Source organism: Galleria mellonella, unplaced genomic scaffold (genome assembly GCF_026898425.1).
Source record: "Galleria mellonella isolate WM207_F2 unplaced genomic scaffold, CSIRO_AGI_GalMel_v1 utg606, whole genome shotgun sequence".
Classification (NCBI taxonomy): domain Eukaryota; kingdom Metazoa; phylum Arthropoda; class Insecta; order Lepidoptera; family Pyralidae; genus Galleria; species Galleria mellonella.
The window spans coordinates 1,039,542-1,058,517 of NW_026442126.1; the positions used below are offsets into that span (position 1 = coordinate 1,039,542).

The 18,976-nt window shown below is 36.5% G+C and overlaps 1 protein-coding gene across 2 annotated transcripts in view; it reads right to left on the reverse strand.

The window, feature by feature from the left end:
• Positions 1-18,976, reverse strand: part of LOC113511408 (uncharacterized) — a 118,676-nt gene that overhangs the window by 30,018 nt on the left and 69,682 nt on the right. For both annotated transcript variants that reach the window (XM_052899643.1, XM_052899642.1), the window contains exons 2-4: positions 12,049-12,155; positions 1,902-2,539; positions 1,215-1,346 (exon numbers count right to left, since the gene is read on the reverse strand). In XM_052899643.1, the coding sequence (XP_052755603.1) occupies positions 1,215-1,346; positions 1,902-2,539; positions 12,049-12,097 (819 nt within the window). In that variant the 5' untranslated portion in view covers positions 12,098-12,155. The remainder of the gene's footprint in view (positions 1-1,214; positions 1,347-1,901; positions 2,540-12,048; positions 12,156-18,976) is intronic.

Sequence of the window (18,976 nt, forward strand, 5' to 3'; positions counted from 1 at the left end):
CATCCCTGAATACCAAAGTGCTATGTCCCATGTAAAAAGATTTTTTTACTTAACTAAGGTGTTTTTTTTATGGGTGAAAATGGTATGGTAACCCCGCCTGCGCTAACGGGATACGCTGGCGGAGCACCAGTGAAGAGTGATAGATGAGAATGAAAACAGGCCAGTTAGCCCATCATGATGAATTCATCAGGAATTAACCATGATAGTTTCCAGGGAGAACCGCGAGGAGGTCGACCTGGTTGGGTATATTGCTAGCAATGGGATTCTCAGTCTCCATTACTAACAATCCCTTTCCCCCCTAACTAAGGTGTTATCTTGCAGAAATCGGTATTACTGGTCATTTGATTAGAATCATTTTGTTTAATTCCGCTACCGTTAGTATATCGGTGACTGCCAACAATTGAAAATTGGCTAGTATTACTTTCAATATAAATTCTATGACTTTCCATATGAGTCATCAATCTCCGACCGTCGTCCAGTCCATGCATATATTGAAACACGTATTTCATCTCTAATCGAGGAATTGTCAGACAAATTAATACCCGTAGGTCACTGCTCCAAGACTAGTATTTTTAATGTTCCACAACCTTTTATTAGCCCTCAACCATTTATCTAAATCTAGATAAATCTTCTTTCGTAATAAATAAAATAAGTTTTTTAAATTCCCATTCGTCATCATCATATCAGCCCTTAATTGTTCACTACTGGACATAAACATTCCCTTTGGGGGCCTTTTACCAGCGGTTGCCACACTTGGCAAGCGGATTGGTACCCGCAGGTGACTTTACAAATGCTCGCCCTCCCTTAGTCAGCTCTTACGACACCCACGGGAAAGGAAGGGGTGGCCTATTCAATTTCAGGACCACACAGCCATTCTTATTGTTTTTATTGTTCTTATTGTTTTTATTGCGTCCTCCGTGGCGCAGCGGTCAACACGCCTGCCTGCGACGTGGAGGCCCCGGGTTCGATCCCCGGCCAGGTCATGATGGAAAACGATCTTTTCCTGATTGTCCTGGGTCTTGGATGTTTATCTATATATGTATCTATTATAAATATAGTATCGTTGAGTTAGTATCCCATAACACAAGTCTCGAACTTACTTTGGGGCTAGCTCAATCTGTGTGATTTGTCCGTATATATTTATTTATTATTATTTATTTATTTATTATTATTATTATGTAAGAAACAATATAAGAAAATAATTATTCTCATACCTTAATAAAAGCAGCAGCCAAGTCTTGAGGGCCAGCGGCAGCGGCAGGCCTCAACGTCAGTGCGTAGTCCCCGGCCTGACCGAATAGCTCACAACGGAGGGTCATAGTCCTGCGGCCTGGGAAGCCGTGCATCTGGAAGTAATCTCGCAATTAGCTGAATGCTGTTCTTTCTTTTTTTAGTTGGTTAAAATGTAATGGTAACTCCAGCCGCGCTATCGATATACACTGGCGAGGCACCAGTGCGAGACAACAGGTGAGGACGAAGCAAGTCAGTTAGCCAAACGTGACGAATTCCACATGAATTAACCACGACAGTTTTCAGGAGAAACCGCGTTGGTGACGACCTGTTAGGGTACAGTACTAGTAACTGGATCGTTAGATCCCATTACGAAACAATCCCTTTCCCCTGACGATGACGATGATTCTCCTGATAAAACATACACCGGATATTGAGTTAGACCTTCAGAAATACAACTGTAAAACTGTATCTAATTTGATGCAGTAGTTTTTTGCGTAATACCAAAACAAACATGCAGATAGACAGACAGACAAAATTACTAAAAATTATGGTGTTGGCATCCATAGTGTTATAGAAACCCTCAGTTTTTTAAATATCTACCATGTACAGATAGTTATAATTTTATTATATTAGTAAAATAAGAAGTGAAATAAGAACAAAATACTAACCTGTTCAGAATATAAGACATGGGCGTGTGAGCTCGTGTTCTTTCCATCACACAACACAGCACCGCCACTTGAATGTCCGCAGTACAAGAGTTCCAACCAAAAATCAGCACTAGACTCCACAGGAGTACACACAACCCTCGGGAACTCCAAAATAGCTGTCACCTGCCTCTCAGGATACGTCTGTATCTGTTCCGGGGTCACGTCCAACTTGGCCGAAGGCCACAACACATCAAACTTCCACGATTTCACTACACTATCACCGGTTTCCACTATGCTACCATCAGCGTCCCTCTTGACTCGAAAACTACCACTAGAATTAACTGATTCGTAGTCGTCTATGAAGTTTTCTTTGGCGTCGGATATTATTTCTAGGTAGTAAGTGCCTCCTCTAGAGAAGTAGCCGCAAGGGAGGGTCATGCGGCTCTCTGAGTCCAGTGAGAGCGGCAGGGCAGCGAGTTGGGCTTTCCCGTCGTCGTCTTCTCGCGCGAGCTGGACCCTTAACGTGGAAGTGGCGGAGACGCCGTGGACGTGAATACGCACGTCGCCCCCGAGCGCGACAAGCGATACGGGGATGTCCACCCATACTTGATTTAGGTCGACAGCGTCACTCGTGTACGGATTGGCAAAGTTCGCGCCACCTGATAACAAAAAAAAAAATATGCTTAACATATTATCAGAGCCGTGTTGGTTCCGACTTAGAATAGGCCATCCCTTCTTTTTCCATGGGTGTAGTAAGAAGCGACTAAAGAATTTATGTTGGAGGGATAGGCAGCAGCGTTCCTCTTAATTAAAAGAATTGTTAGTGATTGGCTATTAAGTAAGACATATGATGAAACTGAAGATTTATTATTAGTAGTATCTTAGGTTATGACTGCCATTTTACAATAACTCATTCATTCCATACACTCACAAATTAGACAGTCAAGATTCACTTACAAAATATTATTTGGACAGATTAAATTATTATTGTTTTAGTACCTTAAGTTTTACTGTTTCTTTTTTATATACATTTTGTGGCATTATGTCGTATAGGGAAGAGCACTGCTTATCCTAAAGTACAGGATTTACCTATTTAGGGAGCAGGGTTTTACCTATATTTAAAACATTTATTTTGAAATATATTATTATTATTACAACACCAAAACTCAAACTGCGATTGCCAACGCGCCTTATGGGGGAGGATGTGTTCAGCAGTGGACAGTTAATGGTTCATACAACAATATGGTCTCTGTCCCATTGAGAATCTCGCAACAATCTCCCTGGTATTGCTGGCGTTCATAGGTTATGGTAACCACTTGCCATAAGGTGGGCCGTATGCTTGTTTGCCACCTCAGTAGTATTAAAAAAAAAACAAAGATTTTTTTTGCAACTTAGAATAACGAGCAAACTGATAGCAAACTTGATAGAAAGTGGTAACCATCGCCAATAGGACATGAACATACACCATAAATATTATAGAATACTCATACATTGCCATATTATTATCAAACGAGCATACATAATGTGCTGTATTATGGATAAGCACCTTTTAATTTACATCAGTATTGACTTTTGCCTGCGACTTCTTCGTGACAGGAATATTACATACATTTTCTAGTAAAATATATATATATATATATATATATATATATATATATATATATATATATATAATATTTCTCTATCCCATATAGTAAAAATATAATATACCAACATAACAATTAAGACGCTAAGAGAAGAAGAAGAATTTAGAAGCTATATATATTTTTTATTTATCTATAGGAATACCTATAACATATTGCATTATAACATACATATATATTAAACATTAAATACAATACGATATTAATGCACATGCCTGCCACAATTACGCATGGGGGGTGTCATGGGCGAAACAGTATACTCTATTATACTACTCCATGATATCTATCTCTATCTCCATGATACTACTCATGTCTATAGACGGTTACCATGTTCCATCAGGTGGGCCGTTAGCTTGTTTGCCATTCTAAGTTGCATATAAAAATGCCAAATTTTGCTTAAGCATTTGCTTAAACAAAATTATACAATATGAAATGACGTAAACAATTTTAAGGAATTGGATAATACTGGACTACAAATATTTTAAAATTACGTTGTAATTAATTAGTTGTGGAAAAATACACGTAATCTGAGTTGTGAGAATGAATGAATGAATAAGTATACTTTATTTGCATTATACAATATAGGAAATAAGCAAGACAATTTACAAACACAACGATACAATTGTACAAGTACAGTAAGGCGGTCTTATTGCTGACAGCAATCTTTTCAAGACAACCTTACGGTAATGGACTAATTGTTGTACAATTAGGTATTGTATAATTAAGAAAATTAACAGAATAAAACATAAAGGAAAATAATTATAAGTATTAAGTATATATAAATATAATAGTCAAATTAAAAAAAAAATTGAAATATAATAAGAAAGTCATAGATAAGAATATAAGAACAAAAATTTACATTGGACGAGACATTAGCGTACTTCTCTTGCAGTAAATTAGCGCATACTATTTAAACTTCCTACATCTTTGTTAAAGATCAAATAAAACGTTGAATCTTTCTGCTTCGGAAAGTACTTAATATACTTAGGCAACTAAACTTTCTAGTTGTAAACTTTCTCACAATTAAGTTGCTTGAAACGTCTGTAGCCAAAGTTTTGCTACTGGCTTACAGAGTATTAAAAATCAACATGAAGATTGTGTTCCACAGTTATTCTGACAGTTTAAAAGTTACACAAACAAATATTGCACCCGTGCGAGGTCGGGGTAGCTCGCTAGTTTTAGTGAAATCGATTGAAAAGCATTTTTATGATGATATTCCTAGTCTGTCAATATTAAATCAGAAATAACTTAAGATTGTGCTCCAGGAATAAAAACCGACATGAGCTTTGACAAAACTGGATTTAAAAACTATACTGCTGAGTCGATTTTAATAAAATGTTCTTGTGACAAAATTAGTTATATCGAATTAAAAACTTAACAATTGAACTGATTTTTTTTTATACAACTTAGAATGGCAAACAAGCTGATGGCCCACCTGATGGAATGTGGTGACCGTCGCCTATAGACATGAGCAGTACCATGGACATAACAGAGTATACTGTTTCGCCCATGATACCCCCCATGCGTTGCCATTACTGAGGACTCAGGTGTTATTCCTCTGTACCCAGTAAATTCACGCCATATCCCACCCTTCAAACCGAAACACAGCCATGCAAACACAACTGCTTCACGGTTGAAACACGAATGGGACAGAGGTACCCAAGCAATCGACTTTTGAACAAAGTCTCCCTCTGGTATTCATAATATTTCTCCGCAACCAATTTGTAAGTGTCTTTTCAGATAAAAAATAATTTTTCAAATCGTATAATAACTGTTGGAAATATGAGGTAACAAACATAAAAGAATACAAACGAATTGAGAATCTATTTCTTTTTGGAGTCGATTGGAAATTTTACTTTTTTGTAGTTGTAAAATATTTTTTCCTATTTATTTATTTATAAATAATTAATACATCTAGAAATTGTAAATGGCGGATTTTGGCATAATATGACGTTATCTACCAGTGCAATATCTATAAGAAAACAGATTCTAAATATCATTTATAGATAGTACATGTATTATGATAGTTTGCCGAAGTGAGACTTTGTACCAAAGTCGTTTGCTTGGGCACCTATTAGTGTTTATACCGAAGAAGTTGTGTTTGCATGGCTGTGTTCGGTTTGAAGGGTGGGATATGGCAGTGAATTTACAGGGTACAGAGGAATAACACCTGAGTCCTAAGGAATGGCAACGCATAAGGAAGTGTTATTGGCGAAACTGTATACTCTGTCGTCCATGGTACTGCTCATGTCTCTAGGCGACGGTTACCAGTTTCCATCAGGTAGGCCGACAGCCTGTTTTTCTATTCTAAGTTATATAACAAATATTTAATTTTAAACTTTCATCTTGTTTACACATATTTAAATACGTGGTGCAATCCACATCGAAATATCAAAAAAATTTCAATGCGCTAAGTACTCATTTATAGATATGTATATCCAAATTTACAACTTTCTTTTAAAAAATCTCAGATTTCTTTAAAACAAAAGACTCTAGAGAAACTTTTTCAGACAACTTTTGCAGGTCATTCTGAGGCACTGAAGTTGCTTTTACTTCCTTCGTCTTTAAATGAGCTGTACGCTAATTAGGCATAATAAAGTTTAATTTAAGAAATGCAAGCACTGCATGTTTCTTAAACAATTTACTAACAGTGGATTAAAAGTTTGACCGACACACAATTTAAAAGAAAACTATTCGACTATCTAATTAATAATTGTTTCTATTCTGTAAAAGACTTTTTAAATAATTGTTTTTTATGATTTCTGCTCAACACTGTAAAAACATAACATGATTTATTATTCATAATTGTAATTTAATGTAATCAATTTTGTTAATGTTATTATGACTATTATTTTAGCAATTGTAAAAAAAAAACATTTACACACCTATGTAATGGGAAATATTGCTGAACAATTGTAATTAATTGTAAGATCTGCTACTGGCAATCACCAATATTTAGTAAATAAAATTTTATTCATTTATTCATTCATAAATCTAGTCTTACAAATCTGTGCATTCGGGGAGAAGGGATTGTTAGTAATGCGGACTACTAGTCTCGTTGCTAGCAATATCTCCTATCATGTCGACTTCCACGTGTTCCCGCTGGAAACTATCGTGCTGAATTCCAAGTGTATTCATCAAGATGGGCTAACTGACCTACCTTTTCATTCACCTATCATCCCCCACTGGTGCCCCGCCAGCGTATTATACCGTTATTATATGTAATCCAAAGATTTTTCTCAATCAATGATAATGGAATGGTAACCCCACTTACCATTCCAATATCATTCACTAAAAAAATCTATGGATTACATATAATGCCTCCTATTCAATAATGCACCGCCTACGTATTGCTCGGTTCGCCCAATGGTTGACTGGTAGAGAACACCGTCCGGTGTTAAGTCCGCCAAATGTACATAGAATTTGGCTGTGAAATAAAGTTTAAATAAATAATTCTTATTATTTCTATTCTTAGTTGTTTGTTAACTATTTAAAAATCGCTATGAAAATTAATACATGTACTATATAGAAGGCAGAAGGATATAGGCTCCTTGTCGTCCCGCTTAGAACATATCTCCGTCACGCAGATCAAAAAATGCGATTAGAAAGTAGATCATTAATAATTCTCTGAGTCTAGAAATAGCTTATGATTTTTTGTGCACGCGACCATAATAAATTGGTAAGGCCTTCACATGTCATCTCTTAACTGGAAAGAAAGAGGGAGACTGTACAAAAGACGTTTGCTTGGATACCTCTGTCACATTCGTGTTTACTACCGCGAAGCATTTGTGTTTACGTGGCTGTGTTCGGTTTATGGAAAAGTGGGATATGGCAGTGAATTTACAGGGTGCAGGGGAATAACACCTGAGTCCTCAGAAATGGCAACGCCTGGGAGGTATCATGGGCGAAACAGTATACTCTGTTATGTCCACGGTATGGCTCATGTTTATAGCCGACGGTTGCCACTTTCCATCAGGTGGGTCGTCAGCTTGTTTGCCATTCTAAGTTGCATAATAAAAAAAACACTGAAACTGTACCCATTTATAACAGATTTTTTGACATTATTAAATGCATGGGACCTATAATGCTAGTGCTTTAGCCGTGTAGGTTTCTGCATAGAATAGGCCACCCTTTCCTTTCCCGTGGCCGTCGTAAGAGGTGACTAAAGGAGATTATGGTGGAGGGATGGGCAGCAACGTCCCTCTTACACATTTGTTTAATTTTGACAATAGTTACCACACCAGGCAGGGTTGCAACCGCAGTTAAGCTCCGATGGTGTTTTAAGAGGAACACTGCCGCCCATTATTCAATATTTAAATTTCATTATCCACCTCTTACGACACCCATGGGAAAGGAATGCCGAGACCACTCGACTAATGCTTTTTTTTTTGTGCTGGCAACCGTTATAAATTGGTAAAGCCTTCACATATCATCCCTTGACTGGAAACACTGAAACTGTATATTCAACATTGAATATTCATGGCGCGACGGCTCCCATCTATTTCAGTACAAACTTTGTTGGCACATCGTCTCTCTATATAAGTTTTTTCGCCTCTCCACAAGTAACAATTCTCACTATATTCACATGCAACTTTTAAAAAGTTTGCCTCAACTCCCTGTCTAACAGAGTTGGTTACAATTTGAAATTAAGAGCATAAAGAGTTCATTGTTCGAACATTCTCATTTGTTCCTTTTAGGTGTTCTATTAATTTAAATCCACATAAAATATTTTATTAATATATCACATACTATAATATCGATAATAAGTTGTTCTCAACCATATTCTATTATGTTCTTAACTTTCTTTTTTTTTGTATGCAACTTAGAATGGCAAACAAGCTGACGACCCATCCGATGGAAAGTGGTAATCGTCGCCTATAGACACGAGCAGTACCATGGACATAACAGAGTATACTGTTTTGCCCATGGTATCTCCAATGCGTTACCATTCCTGAGGACTCGGGTGTTATTTCTCTGTACCATGTGAATTCACTGCCATATCCCACCCTTCAAACCGAAACACAGCCATGCAAACATAACTGCTTCACGGTTGAAACACGAATAGGACAGAGGTGACCAAGCAAACGAATTTTGTACAAAGTCTACATCAGTTAAATTATTTAGTTATAGCAAGCAACAGATTACAAATCAAAACATTAAATATTAAATAAAAGAACATCAAATTTGCTCTCTTATAACTGATCTGCATAGCATTTACTATTATTATTTCGATATCATCCGGAAGACTTCTTCAGGGGGCGTACGGTGCTTTGATATAAACGGTATAAAAACAATGATCGTATTTTAAGCAGTTGTGACTATGAATTTACAGGGTACAGAGGAATAACACCATCCTCAGGAATGGCAACGCATGGGGGGTATCATGGACGAAACAGTATACTCTGTTATGTTCATGGCACTGTTTATGTCTATAGGCGACGGTTACCACTTTCTATCAGGTGGGTCGTCAGCTGGTTTGCCTTTCTTAGTTGCATAAAAAAAAATATGAAATTAATATATAAATTTTAAAATTTTTATTGTAACATTAGAGTTTTGCCTCCTTATTCATACTTAGTGTATAGTTAAATGCGTGGTTTAGAAAACCAGTAAAGTAAAGCACTTTATCGGTTTTCTAAACCACGCATGGCATGCACTGGCAAAATCCCCTAAGAGGGAGGTTCATATTCGGCAGTGGCCAGTTCAACGATGATGATACAGGATTTCTATAGTCGCATATTAGAAATTCTGGAAATGAAAAGAATTGATGGCATTTTACTAACTTTTTATACGTTTAGTCCCATATAATATTTATATCTACATTAGATATGGTTTGGCATAAAATAGACCACCCATTCGTTTCTCGTGGGTGTCGCAAGAGGTAATTTAATGTTCAAGGGACGGAAAGCAGTATAGAAAACCAACAAAGGCTAAATGTGTGTTGCCAACCCGTCTGCCAAGCGTGACAACTACAAGCAAACCTCCCCCTTCCCCATTTATGTGAAAGGCCTAAATTTCACTAATACGATGAATTACTTCATCCTGGTTACAAAGACGAAACCGTAGGCAAAAACCAGTCGTAAATACATATGTATAACATAAGAAACTTCGTAAAATTTGCACATCTAGTCTCATATGTAATCCAGGTATTGTTTACAGCATCATTTTAACTGGAGTATGCATCAACATAATTTTGAATAAGCCTCTATGAAAGCTATATTTCCCAGGAGACTTTGTTATATCAATTTGTGGCGAACTTGTGATCGTGATGAAAAATTTTCGTAAACCTCGAGATTAGGAAATGTAAACATAAAAATTCTTAGGCCTATGAAGGAGGGACTTTCTGTCCGCATAAGACAAAATTTATTAAGCGTATTCTTTCAAAATACGTACGAGTGTGTATTGTAACGTATTCTAAGTTCTTCTACGTATTCTAAGTTCACGGACAAAAAGCACGCCAAACCTTTTTTTTTATACAACTTAGAAATGCAAGCTGACGGTCCACCTTATGGAATTTATGTAACCTTTAAGATAATACGGGAATATAATTTCATACTACGTTCCACCAAAAACCGACTTCAGTTGTGGCAAAATCAGTTTTTTTTTGATGGGTGAAAGTGAAATGGTAACCCCGCCTGCGCTAACGGAATACGCTGGCGGAGTACCTGTGAAGGGTGATTGATGAGAATGTAAACAGGTCCGTAAGCCCATCATGATGAATTCCTTAGGAATTAACCATGATATTTTCCAGGGGAAACCGCAAGGAGGTCGACCTGGTTGGGTATATTGCTAGTAATGGGATTCTCAGTCTCCATTACTAACAATCCCTTTCCCCCCTGGCAAAATCAGTTGTTTTGATTTAATAATTAGACTACTGAGGCGATAATGATAAAATTTTTTATGGTACCAATCTTTCTTATATTATATTTTATACTTACATTCGTATACCCTTTCAAATAAAATAAAGAATTTTCCAAATTGGTTCATCATCTATCAGCCTTTAACTGTCCACTGCTGAACATAAGCCTCCCCTTTGGGCGGTTTTGGTAGTAGTTGCCACGTCTGCAGGAGGATTGGCAACCGTAGTTAGGCTTTGGAGATGTTATAAGACGGACGATGCAGCCTATCCCTCGCCTTTCCTTAGTCGCCTCTTACAATACCCACGGGAAAGGGAGGAGTAGCCTATTCTATTCCGGGACTAATGGCAAATAACAGTAACAAAAAAAAATATATACCTGAATTGGGAACCTTTAAAAGACTGTATTTTAGATAAACAACATAATTTATCTTACCTTTAAAATAAAAATCATATTTTTTTTACATAATCCCAACCTTGAACTATGATTTTTATGACTGAGAATAAATGGTTTACCAAATCTAATTTGAGAGAACAAATGAAGCAAGAACATTTTCTGAATAAAACAGTCATAATTGATGTGTCTACTGCGGTTCAGAGCCACCAATACAGTTTGATCTCTACGGTCTAAACCTTTAATTCTAAATTTCCTCAATTCACTGAACAATCTTGAAAAGCGAGAAGATCCCATCGTAATGGCCGCCTCGTGTTATAACGTTTACATAAATTAAATGTTTTGCCGTTAATATTCCAATAAATAATAAGATGGCAGTCCGAAATTATTGTTCTATTATTTTGTTCCAGTCATAGATTTCAAGTTACCAAGACAAAATATCTGAGTTTGATTTAGGAATACTGGCCATATTTCATTTAAACAACTCAAAAATGGTTCTTATTTTATTGGTTTTTTTACGGGTACTCCTGTAACTTTAAGTGTCTGATGATATCAGTCGATAACTATACACTGCATAATATAGAATTCCTTCTTGAGAGGTTTTGACAGTAGTTGCTACGCCCGGTAAACGGATTAGCAACCGCAATTAGGCTTAGGCTTTGGTGATGTTTTAAGAGGGACGCTGCTGCCTATCCCTCGACCATTCGATTTCCTTAGTCGCCTCTTTTCTGCAGTTACTGCAGTGCGAGACGAGACGCTGCGACGTAAGCACCATTACTCGCTCCGAAGAAGACTTCCGGATGCGAATGGAGTAGAAACAATTGTTGGAAACGACATAGTAAATTCGTAAAATTCCTGTTTCACATATTGTGTCTATAACACAAATAACAAATAAATGTCAAGGTCAATGCCATGGTCATAGTCAAGGTTATGGCCAAGTTCGTGGACAAAGTCGAGGTCACAGTTACGTTATCAATGTCACAATTACAGTCAAGGTCAAGGTTATGGCAAAGGTCAAGGTCAAAGACATCTTTCTTCCACGCACAACCACTCATTAGAATCAACTTCCAGCAGCAGTATTTCCGAACCGATACGACAACATAACTTTCAAGAAAAGAGTATATTCCTTTTTAAAAGGCCGGCAGCACACCTGCAATGCTGTTGATGTTGTGGGTGATCATGGGCGGTGGTAGTCACTTACCATCAAGTGAGCCGCATGCTCGTTTGCCCCCTGTGTTGTAAAAAAAAATCAACACGTAGAAGCTGCTGTGGACCTACCTGCTAGTAACAACAGCCGCAGTAGCGCGGCGAGCGGCACGTGGCGCATGCTGCGTCACCGCGCCATCAATCTGCCGCCACGCCGCGCCTCTCCGTAGCGGTCTCACCTGCAACAATAACACAATATACATTTTTATGGGATATTTATAACGATAATCATTGTTGTATTTCCTAATGGAATGGTAACCCCGCCTACGCGGGGGAAAGGGTTTGTTAGTAATGCGGACTACCAGTCGCATTGCTTGAAAAATAGGGTATCTATCAGGTCGACCTCCACGTGGTCTCCCCTGGATACAATCGTGCTGAATTCCAAATATATTCGTCACGATAGGCTAACTGACCTTTCTTTTCATCCCCACCTATCATCACTCACTGGTGCCCCACCAATGTACGCGTCAGTTAGCCCATCGTAATGAATACACCTAGAATTCAGCAAGATGATTTCCAGGGGAAGGGGCTATATTGCTAGCAATGGAACTGGTAGTCCACGTTAGTAACTATCCCCCCACCCTATATGTAAGTAGATCCATTGTGAAAAATTGATTATGAAATAACCGCGATGGTTGTCAAAGGGAATTGCGACCTGAGAGAATATTTTACCGGGACTTGCTGCTCCATTGCTAATCCCTTCCCTGTCTTCCCCCCCCCCCCATACACAACATGAAGTATGTTAAAATTTACTTTATGAAACACCTGCTCGGGTAGTGGCTACATTCGTCTCCAAAAACAGGGGAGAAAATAAGCTTAATTTTTAAATAGTAGAATGCGTTTATGAAAAACCACTATTAACTTACATTTTAATTCCCGTAATAATAATGCCACAGATAATATAATACTTCTATATAAGTTATTTTGCCATATCACACAAATTACATACAGATGTTAACACATTGTATCAATAATACAGAGTAATTAATCACTACGTTTAAGAGTCGACACTACTTTCATATTAACGAAATTGTAAGTAAATCTATGCAACCGCCTAGAAGTATCAACACAATAAAATAAAAAAACATTCATAGTGTTTAACACATATTTTATATAGCATACAATATGTCTTTATCTAAAATATCAATACGGATAAGTATCGTAAGTGACCCTAGTCATTTTATAGTGTACAATTTTGAAATTAAACGAATTGGTTGCATAGATTTAATACATACGTTTTTCTATGTTTAAAATGATGGGACCTGAATGACCAATAGTAATTGCGCGCCAAAACGAATGTACATTCTATAGTAATAAAAAAAAAATGGTATTTATTAAACTTTTAATAAAAAAAATTAATTACTAGTACTCGTATATGGATGGGATAAAATTAAATTTACATTATATACCTCTATACCCAGTATACGTTGATAGTAATTATCGATGAGAATTTAATTTCGACAAGCGAAATGTACAAAAGAAATATTTTTAGGTTTTATTAGGTCAGTTACTTCAAAACGTCTTTAATTATATTTATATTTGTTTCAAAAAAGGTTGCGGTCGCCGCCTCTCGAAAATCAGCCAAGTGCGAGTCAGAATATAAACTCACTTAAGATCAATATAATGCATTCGTACACAGAATATGTTTAGAAAATATATGATGCCCTTACAAAGATTCTATATAGTGTATAGTTCCATGTGTGCAAACGCAGTGTAGGACAACCTCCACCAGACAGAGTGACGAGCTCAAGATTGCTAAGAGCAATCAGTCAGTGAATCAGAGCAATCAAATAAGCATTGCTAAGAGTTAATGGATGCAGGTAGGTCAGGATAGTTCTTTATGACGGTCTTTGCGGGAGGTCTATGAACATAGAATAGATAATGAACGAGAGGATGATACTTCAATGTGGACAAAGCCGTGGGGCAAAAACTAGTAAAGTTTCAGCCAATTCAACTGATCGGTTATTTTATAGCATTTTATATGTGATTCTTTAGATTGACATAACTTTTTTTATTTATCAATCGATTGAATTAAAACAAACACTAGATGTTAAGTGGAGCAAACGGCAACGTATTAGTGAAAACCGCGTTCAAATCAATTAAACCGTTTCTGAGATTAGCGCGCACAAACTGTCTGTACGACAAATGGACAAAAATTACAAAAATCATTGTTTTGCGTTCATAAAACTGTCCTGTAAAAGTTTTTCTTATATATATTCCATGTACAGACAGTGATCAGTTAAGATTTTATTATATGTATTGATTGATGATTAGGTATCATTGAAGTATATAATGCAATATATTGTATTATATACTTTAATATCTTGTAAGTCCGGATTCATATATAGAAATGAGCAACGCCGCGGGAAACGGCTAGTTTATTAATATATATTTTTTTACATTTTCTTTAATCTCACAATTAAACCAAGTTTCAACGAAAACTTACTTACTCAAAGATTAAGTTTATTATCAATGAATGAATTAAGAAAAATCCAATACCTCGCTGAAATATATTAATGTTTTACAACAAAAAAAGGTATGCAGAGTCAAACAAAAACTAACCCTTTGTTCTGAATTATAAAGTATAAAACATACTGTATTCAGCGAATTGTGAAAATACCATTCCTATTCCGGGCATTGTTATTTTCAATAGATAAAAAGTATCTGTGAATAAAAGTCACGTAGATTTAAATTGGTTTCATTTTGTGTTTATAAAACCCTAGTAAAGTATCACTGCTTTGTCTAGATTAATCTATTCCAGTGAGAAATAAATTTTGCTGTGTAAAAAAGGACTTCGATTATAGATCAAAAGGACCCCTATCTAAAAATAAAAAAAGAAAAGTTAAAAACGGTAACACTTAGTTCAGTAAAATATTTTTGAATCTGATAATAATTATTTTGCGTTTAAAAAAAAAGGAAAAATTATTTAGATACAGCAGTATATCCGAATTGATACATCATAAACTTCAAGAAAAGAGCATATTCCTTTTTAAAAGGCCACCAGTACACCTGCAATGCCTCTAGTGTAGCGCGTGATCATGGGTGGCGCTAGTCACTTGGGGGGCGGAATTGTTAATAACTAAGGACCCCATTACTAGTAATGTACCCAACCAGGTCGACCTCCACATGGTCCCTCCTGGAAACCAGCACTTGGAATTCAGCACGATGGGCTAACTGAAAAGACAGGTCGTCTTTTCATCCTCACCTATCATCCCTCACTGGTATCTCGCCAGTGTATACCGATAGCGCAGGCGGGGTTACCATTCCATTATCATCCATTAAAAATATGCGGTAGTCACTTACTATCAGGTGAGCCGCATGCCTATTTGCCCCCAGTGTTATAAAAAAAAAATTTTTGAAAATATATTTTGACATTTAATCGTCAACAACAAATATCAAAAATTAATAATTGAAATGTTATCTACTAATTATATTACGGAATGTAATAAGAAATAAATAAATTAATAAATAAATCCACATAATAATATAACGCATCAATCGGTCTTATCCTAAAATCTTTATTTACTTCAAAAAACCGCCAATTAGAGCTAAAGATAAAAAGAGAAAACATGATTTTTAACAATTAACACCGCGTGGCAAAATTTTTTTTTTTTGCATTACGTGACACGCGAGCTAAATATCAGTATTATAAACACTTTATTTAGGATTTCTTATTCCTGTACATTACGTGCCTAGAATGCCTCGAATGGGTCCAGGGGACCTCGGGGACCAGGTAAATCGTTGCTTTTCATCGTTGAATAGTATTCTATTTTTACTTTACTTTGGTAACTTTATATTGTCAGGAGTATCGGTTATTTTTTATAGTTACCTCTATTAATTTTATTGTTACTTTTTTATAATACTCAAAATTGTTTATTGTATCAGCGTTAACTGTCCACTGCTGAACAAACTCTACCCCATAAGGGGGAAGATTTAGCCAGTAGTTGCCACGCTTGGCAAGCAGACTGGCAACCGTTTGGCTTTTGGTGATGTTTTAACAGGGACGTTGCTGTCCATTCCTTGACCATTAAAATGCCTCAATCGCCTCACTCTATGTCACCACACGGCGACCAATAAATAAAATGAAATACATTGTCTTAAGAAAAAGGAGTATTTTTTCTTTACCACGTTGTAAAAACAGACGATTAATTGTATAATTATTGTATTAAATACCACGATTGCTTCCTAATAGTTAAACGCTTTTTTATTGGATACACAGCACCAGAGAGACTTTGCACAAAAGTCGATTGCTTGGGAACCTCAGTCCAATTCGTGTTTCTACCGTGAATCAGCTGTGTTTGCATGGCTATGTTTCGGTTTGAAGGGTGGGATATGGCGTGAATTTACAGGCTACAGAGGAATAACATCTGAGTCCTCAGGAATGGCAACGCATGGGGGTATTATGGGCGAAACAGTATACTCTGTTATGTCCATGGTACTGCTCGTGTCTATAGGCGACGGTTACCACTTTCCATCAGGTGGGCCGTCTGCTTGTTTGTCATTCTAAGTTGTACAAAAAAAAAATAATGATCAAGTAATGTAAATGCCATTGTTGGTGATTTTAATGCTGAGATGGAGACCCTTTGATATTTTTCACCCTTTTGTAATTACAATTATGTACTTCCTTCTTGCAAAATTGAATTAATAAATAATAATAAATAAATATATACGGACAAATCACACAGATTGAGCTAGCCCCAAAGTAAGTTCGAGACTTGTGTTATGGGATACTAACTCAACGATACTATATTTATAATAGATACATATATAGATAAACATCCAAGACCCAGGCCTATCAGGAAAAGATCGTTTTCCATCATGACCTGGCCGGGGATCGAACCCAGGGCCTCCACGTCGCAGGCAGGCGTGTTGACCGCTGCGCCACGGAGGACGACAAAATGAATTATGACCAATAAATCTATTCTGTTCTGTTCTGTCCTATCCTGCACTGTCTTGTTCTATTCTATTCTATCATATTATGCCCTATTCTATTCTATCGTATTCTGGCATAATAATAATATATGGCATACTGGTAAAATCTCTTAATAGAAGGAGATCTATATTTAACAAAGTACAATAAATAGCTGATATAATGATTATAATGATGAGTGTATTATATATTTTTTTATACAACTTAGAATGGCAAACAAGCTGACGGCCCACCTGATGGAAAATGTTAACCGTCGCCTATAGACATGAGCAGTACCGTGGACATAACAAAGTATACTGTTTCGCCCATGATACCCCCCATGCGTTGCCATTCCTGAGGACTCAGATGTTATTCCTCTGTACCCAGTAAATTCACGCCATATCCCACCCTTCAAACTGAAATACAGACATGCAAACACAACTGCTTCACGGTTGAAACACGAATGGGACAGAGGTGCCTAAGCAATCAACTTTTGTACACAGTCTCCCTAAAATCCTCTTGTTTTCCAGTGACTTGTATTTCTAAGAAAAAATTGCTTACTTTATTACGACAGTAATCGAGTTTTTCTTAAAAAATTAAATTCATATTTCAAATTCTTGTACGGATTACATTGCATCCTGTATGTGAGATAATTAATTACGCTGATTTATTGCAATCTACAGAGTCATATCAGTCGCGGCGCCATAAGACCGGCCCCCTACCCGCTAACTTTAAGAATGAGCGAGAGGGGAACCAGGAACGAGGGTGATAATGCGTCATTCTATTCCACTACATATATATATATATATATATATATATATATATATATATATTATATCTTGCATTGAAATTGCTCAATGATATTTTGACCCGATATCCGCAATTGGATGTATTTGCCTCCAACTTACTTGAGCTTCGACGAATGACTACAAAGTGTTTGCGTGCAGAAATTTAGAAATTAAATTTATTTATGTGTATTATTCCTTTTTTATATATGTTATTGTACTGATGGTTTCCTGGGTGAGCGTATTGGAAGACTGTAAAGCTCATCCGGTACATGTAATAAGTAATTAAATATATACATATGTGTGCGTGTGCGTGTGCGTGCGTGCATGCAAGAGTGCGTACGTCCGTTAGTGCGTGCATGAGTGCGTGCGTGCGTGCGTGTGTGCGTGTGTGCGTGCATGCGTGCGTATGTGTATGGACGATATCGCAATGAGTGGTCATCAATATAAAGGCTGATATGATGATAAATACTACTACACATCCCCGTCTAGTTCCAAAGTCCTAAACTAAGCAAAATTTGCACCATGAATACTGAAAAGTTGATAGAAATTCTTAAATCTTTTTAGTAAGTTGTATATACATATGAAGTAACTACCAAGCAAATTAAACTCTTGCAAAGGACTCGTGCAACTATTAATATTGTGCGTTAAACTGTTACATATTCAAGATTTTTTAAATTATTATCAATAGAATAGAACTGTGTACATTTAACACTAAACATTGCTTTGGACTTAACATCAATTATCATTAACATCAAATTGTTTATAATTACTCCTCTCCATCCAAAGGTTGCCTGGAAGAGATCGCTTTATTATCACTATGATCATTTCATGTAATTGTTTGTATCTATAATAAGTTTAGTATTGTAATCTTTTGGAGGAAACAATAAAGAGTATTTGTCTATCTATCTATCAATATTAACAGGTATACTGTTATATATTGACGTGAATTTACTGGGTACAGAGGAATAACACCTGAGTCCTCAGGAATGGCAACGCATGGGGGGTATCATGGGTGAAACAGTATACTCTGTTATGCTCATGGTACTGCTCATGTCTATAGGCGACGGTTACCATTTTCCATCAGGTAGACCGACAGCTTATTTGCCATTATAAGTTGTATAAAAAAAAAACCCTATCGGGCATGCAACAATTTTGGAACATACAATTAGCAATTATATATATATATACAAACATTTCAATACTCTTTAACACATGTCCCTATGGTTACGACATACAAATTACATACAGTCTAAATATCTTATTTCCGTTTTAAAACCGGTTAAAAATAACGTTGACGTTTAAT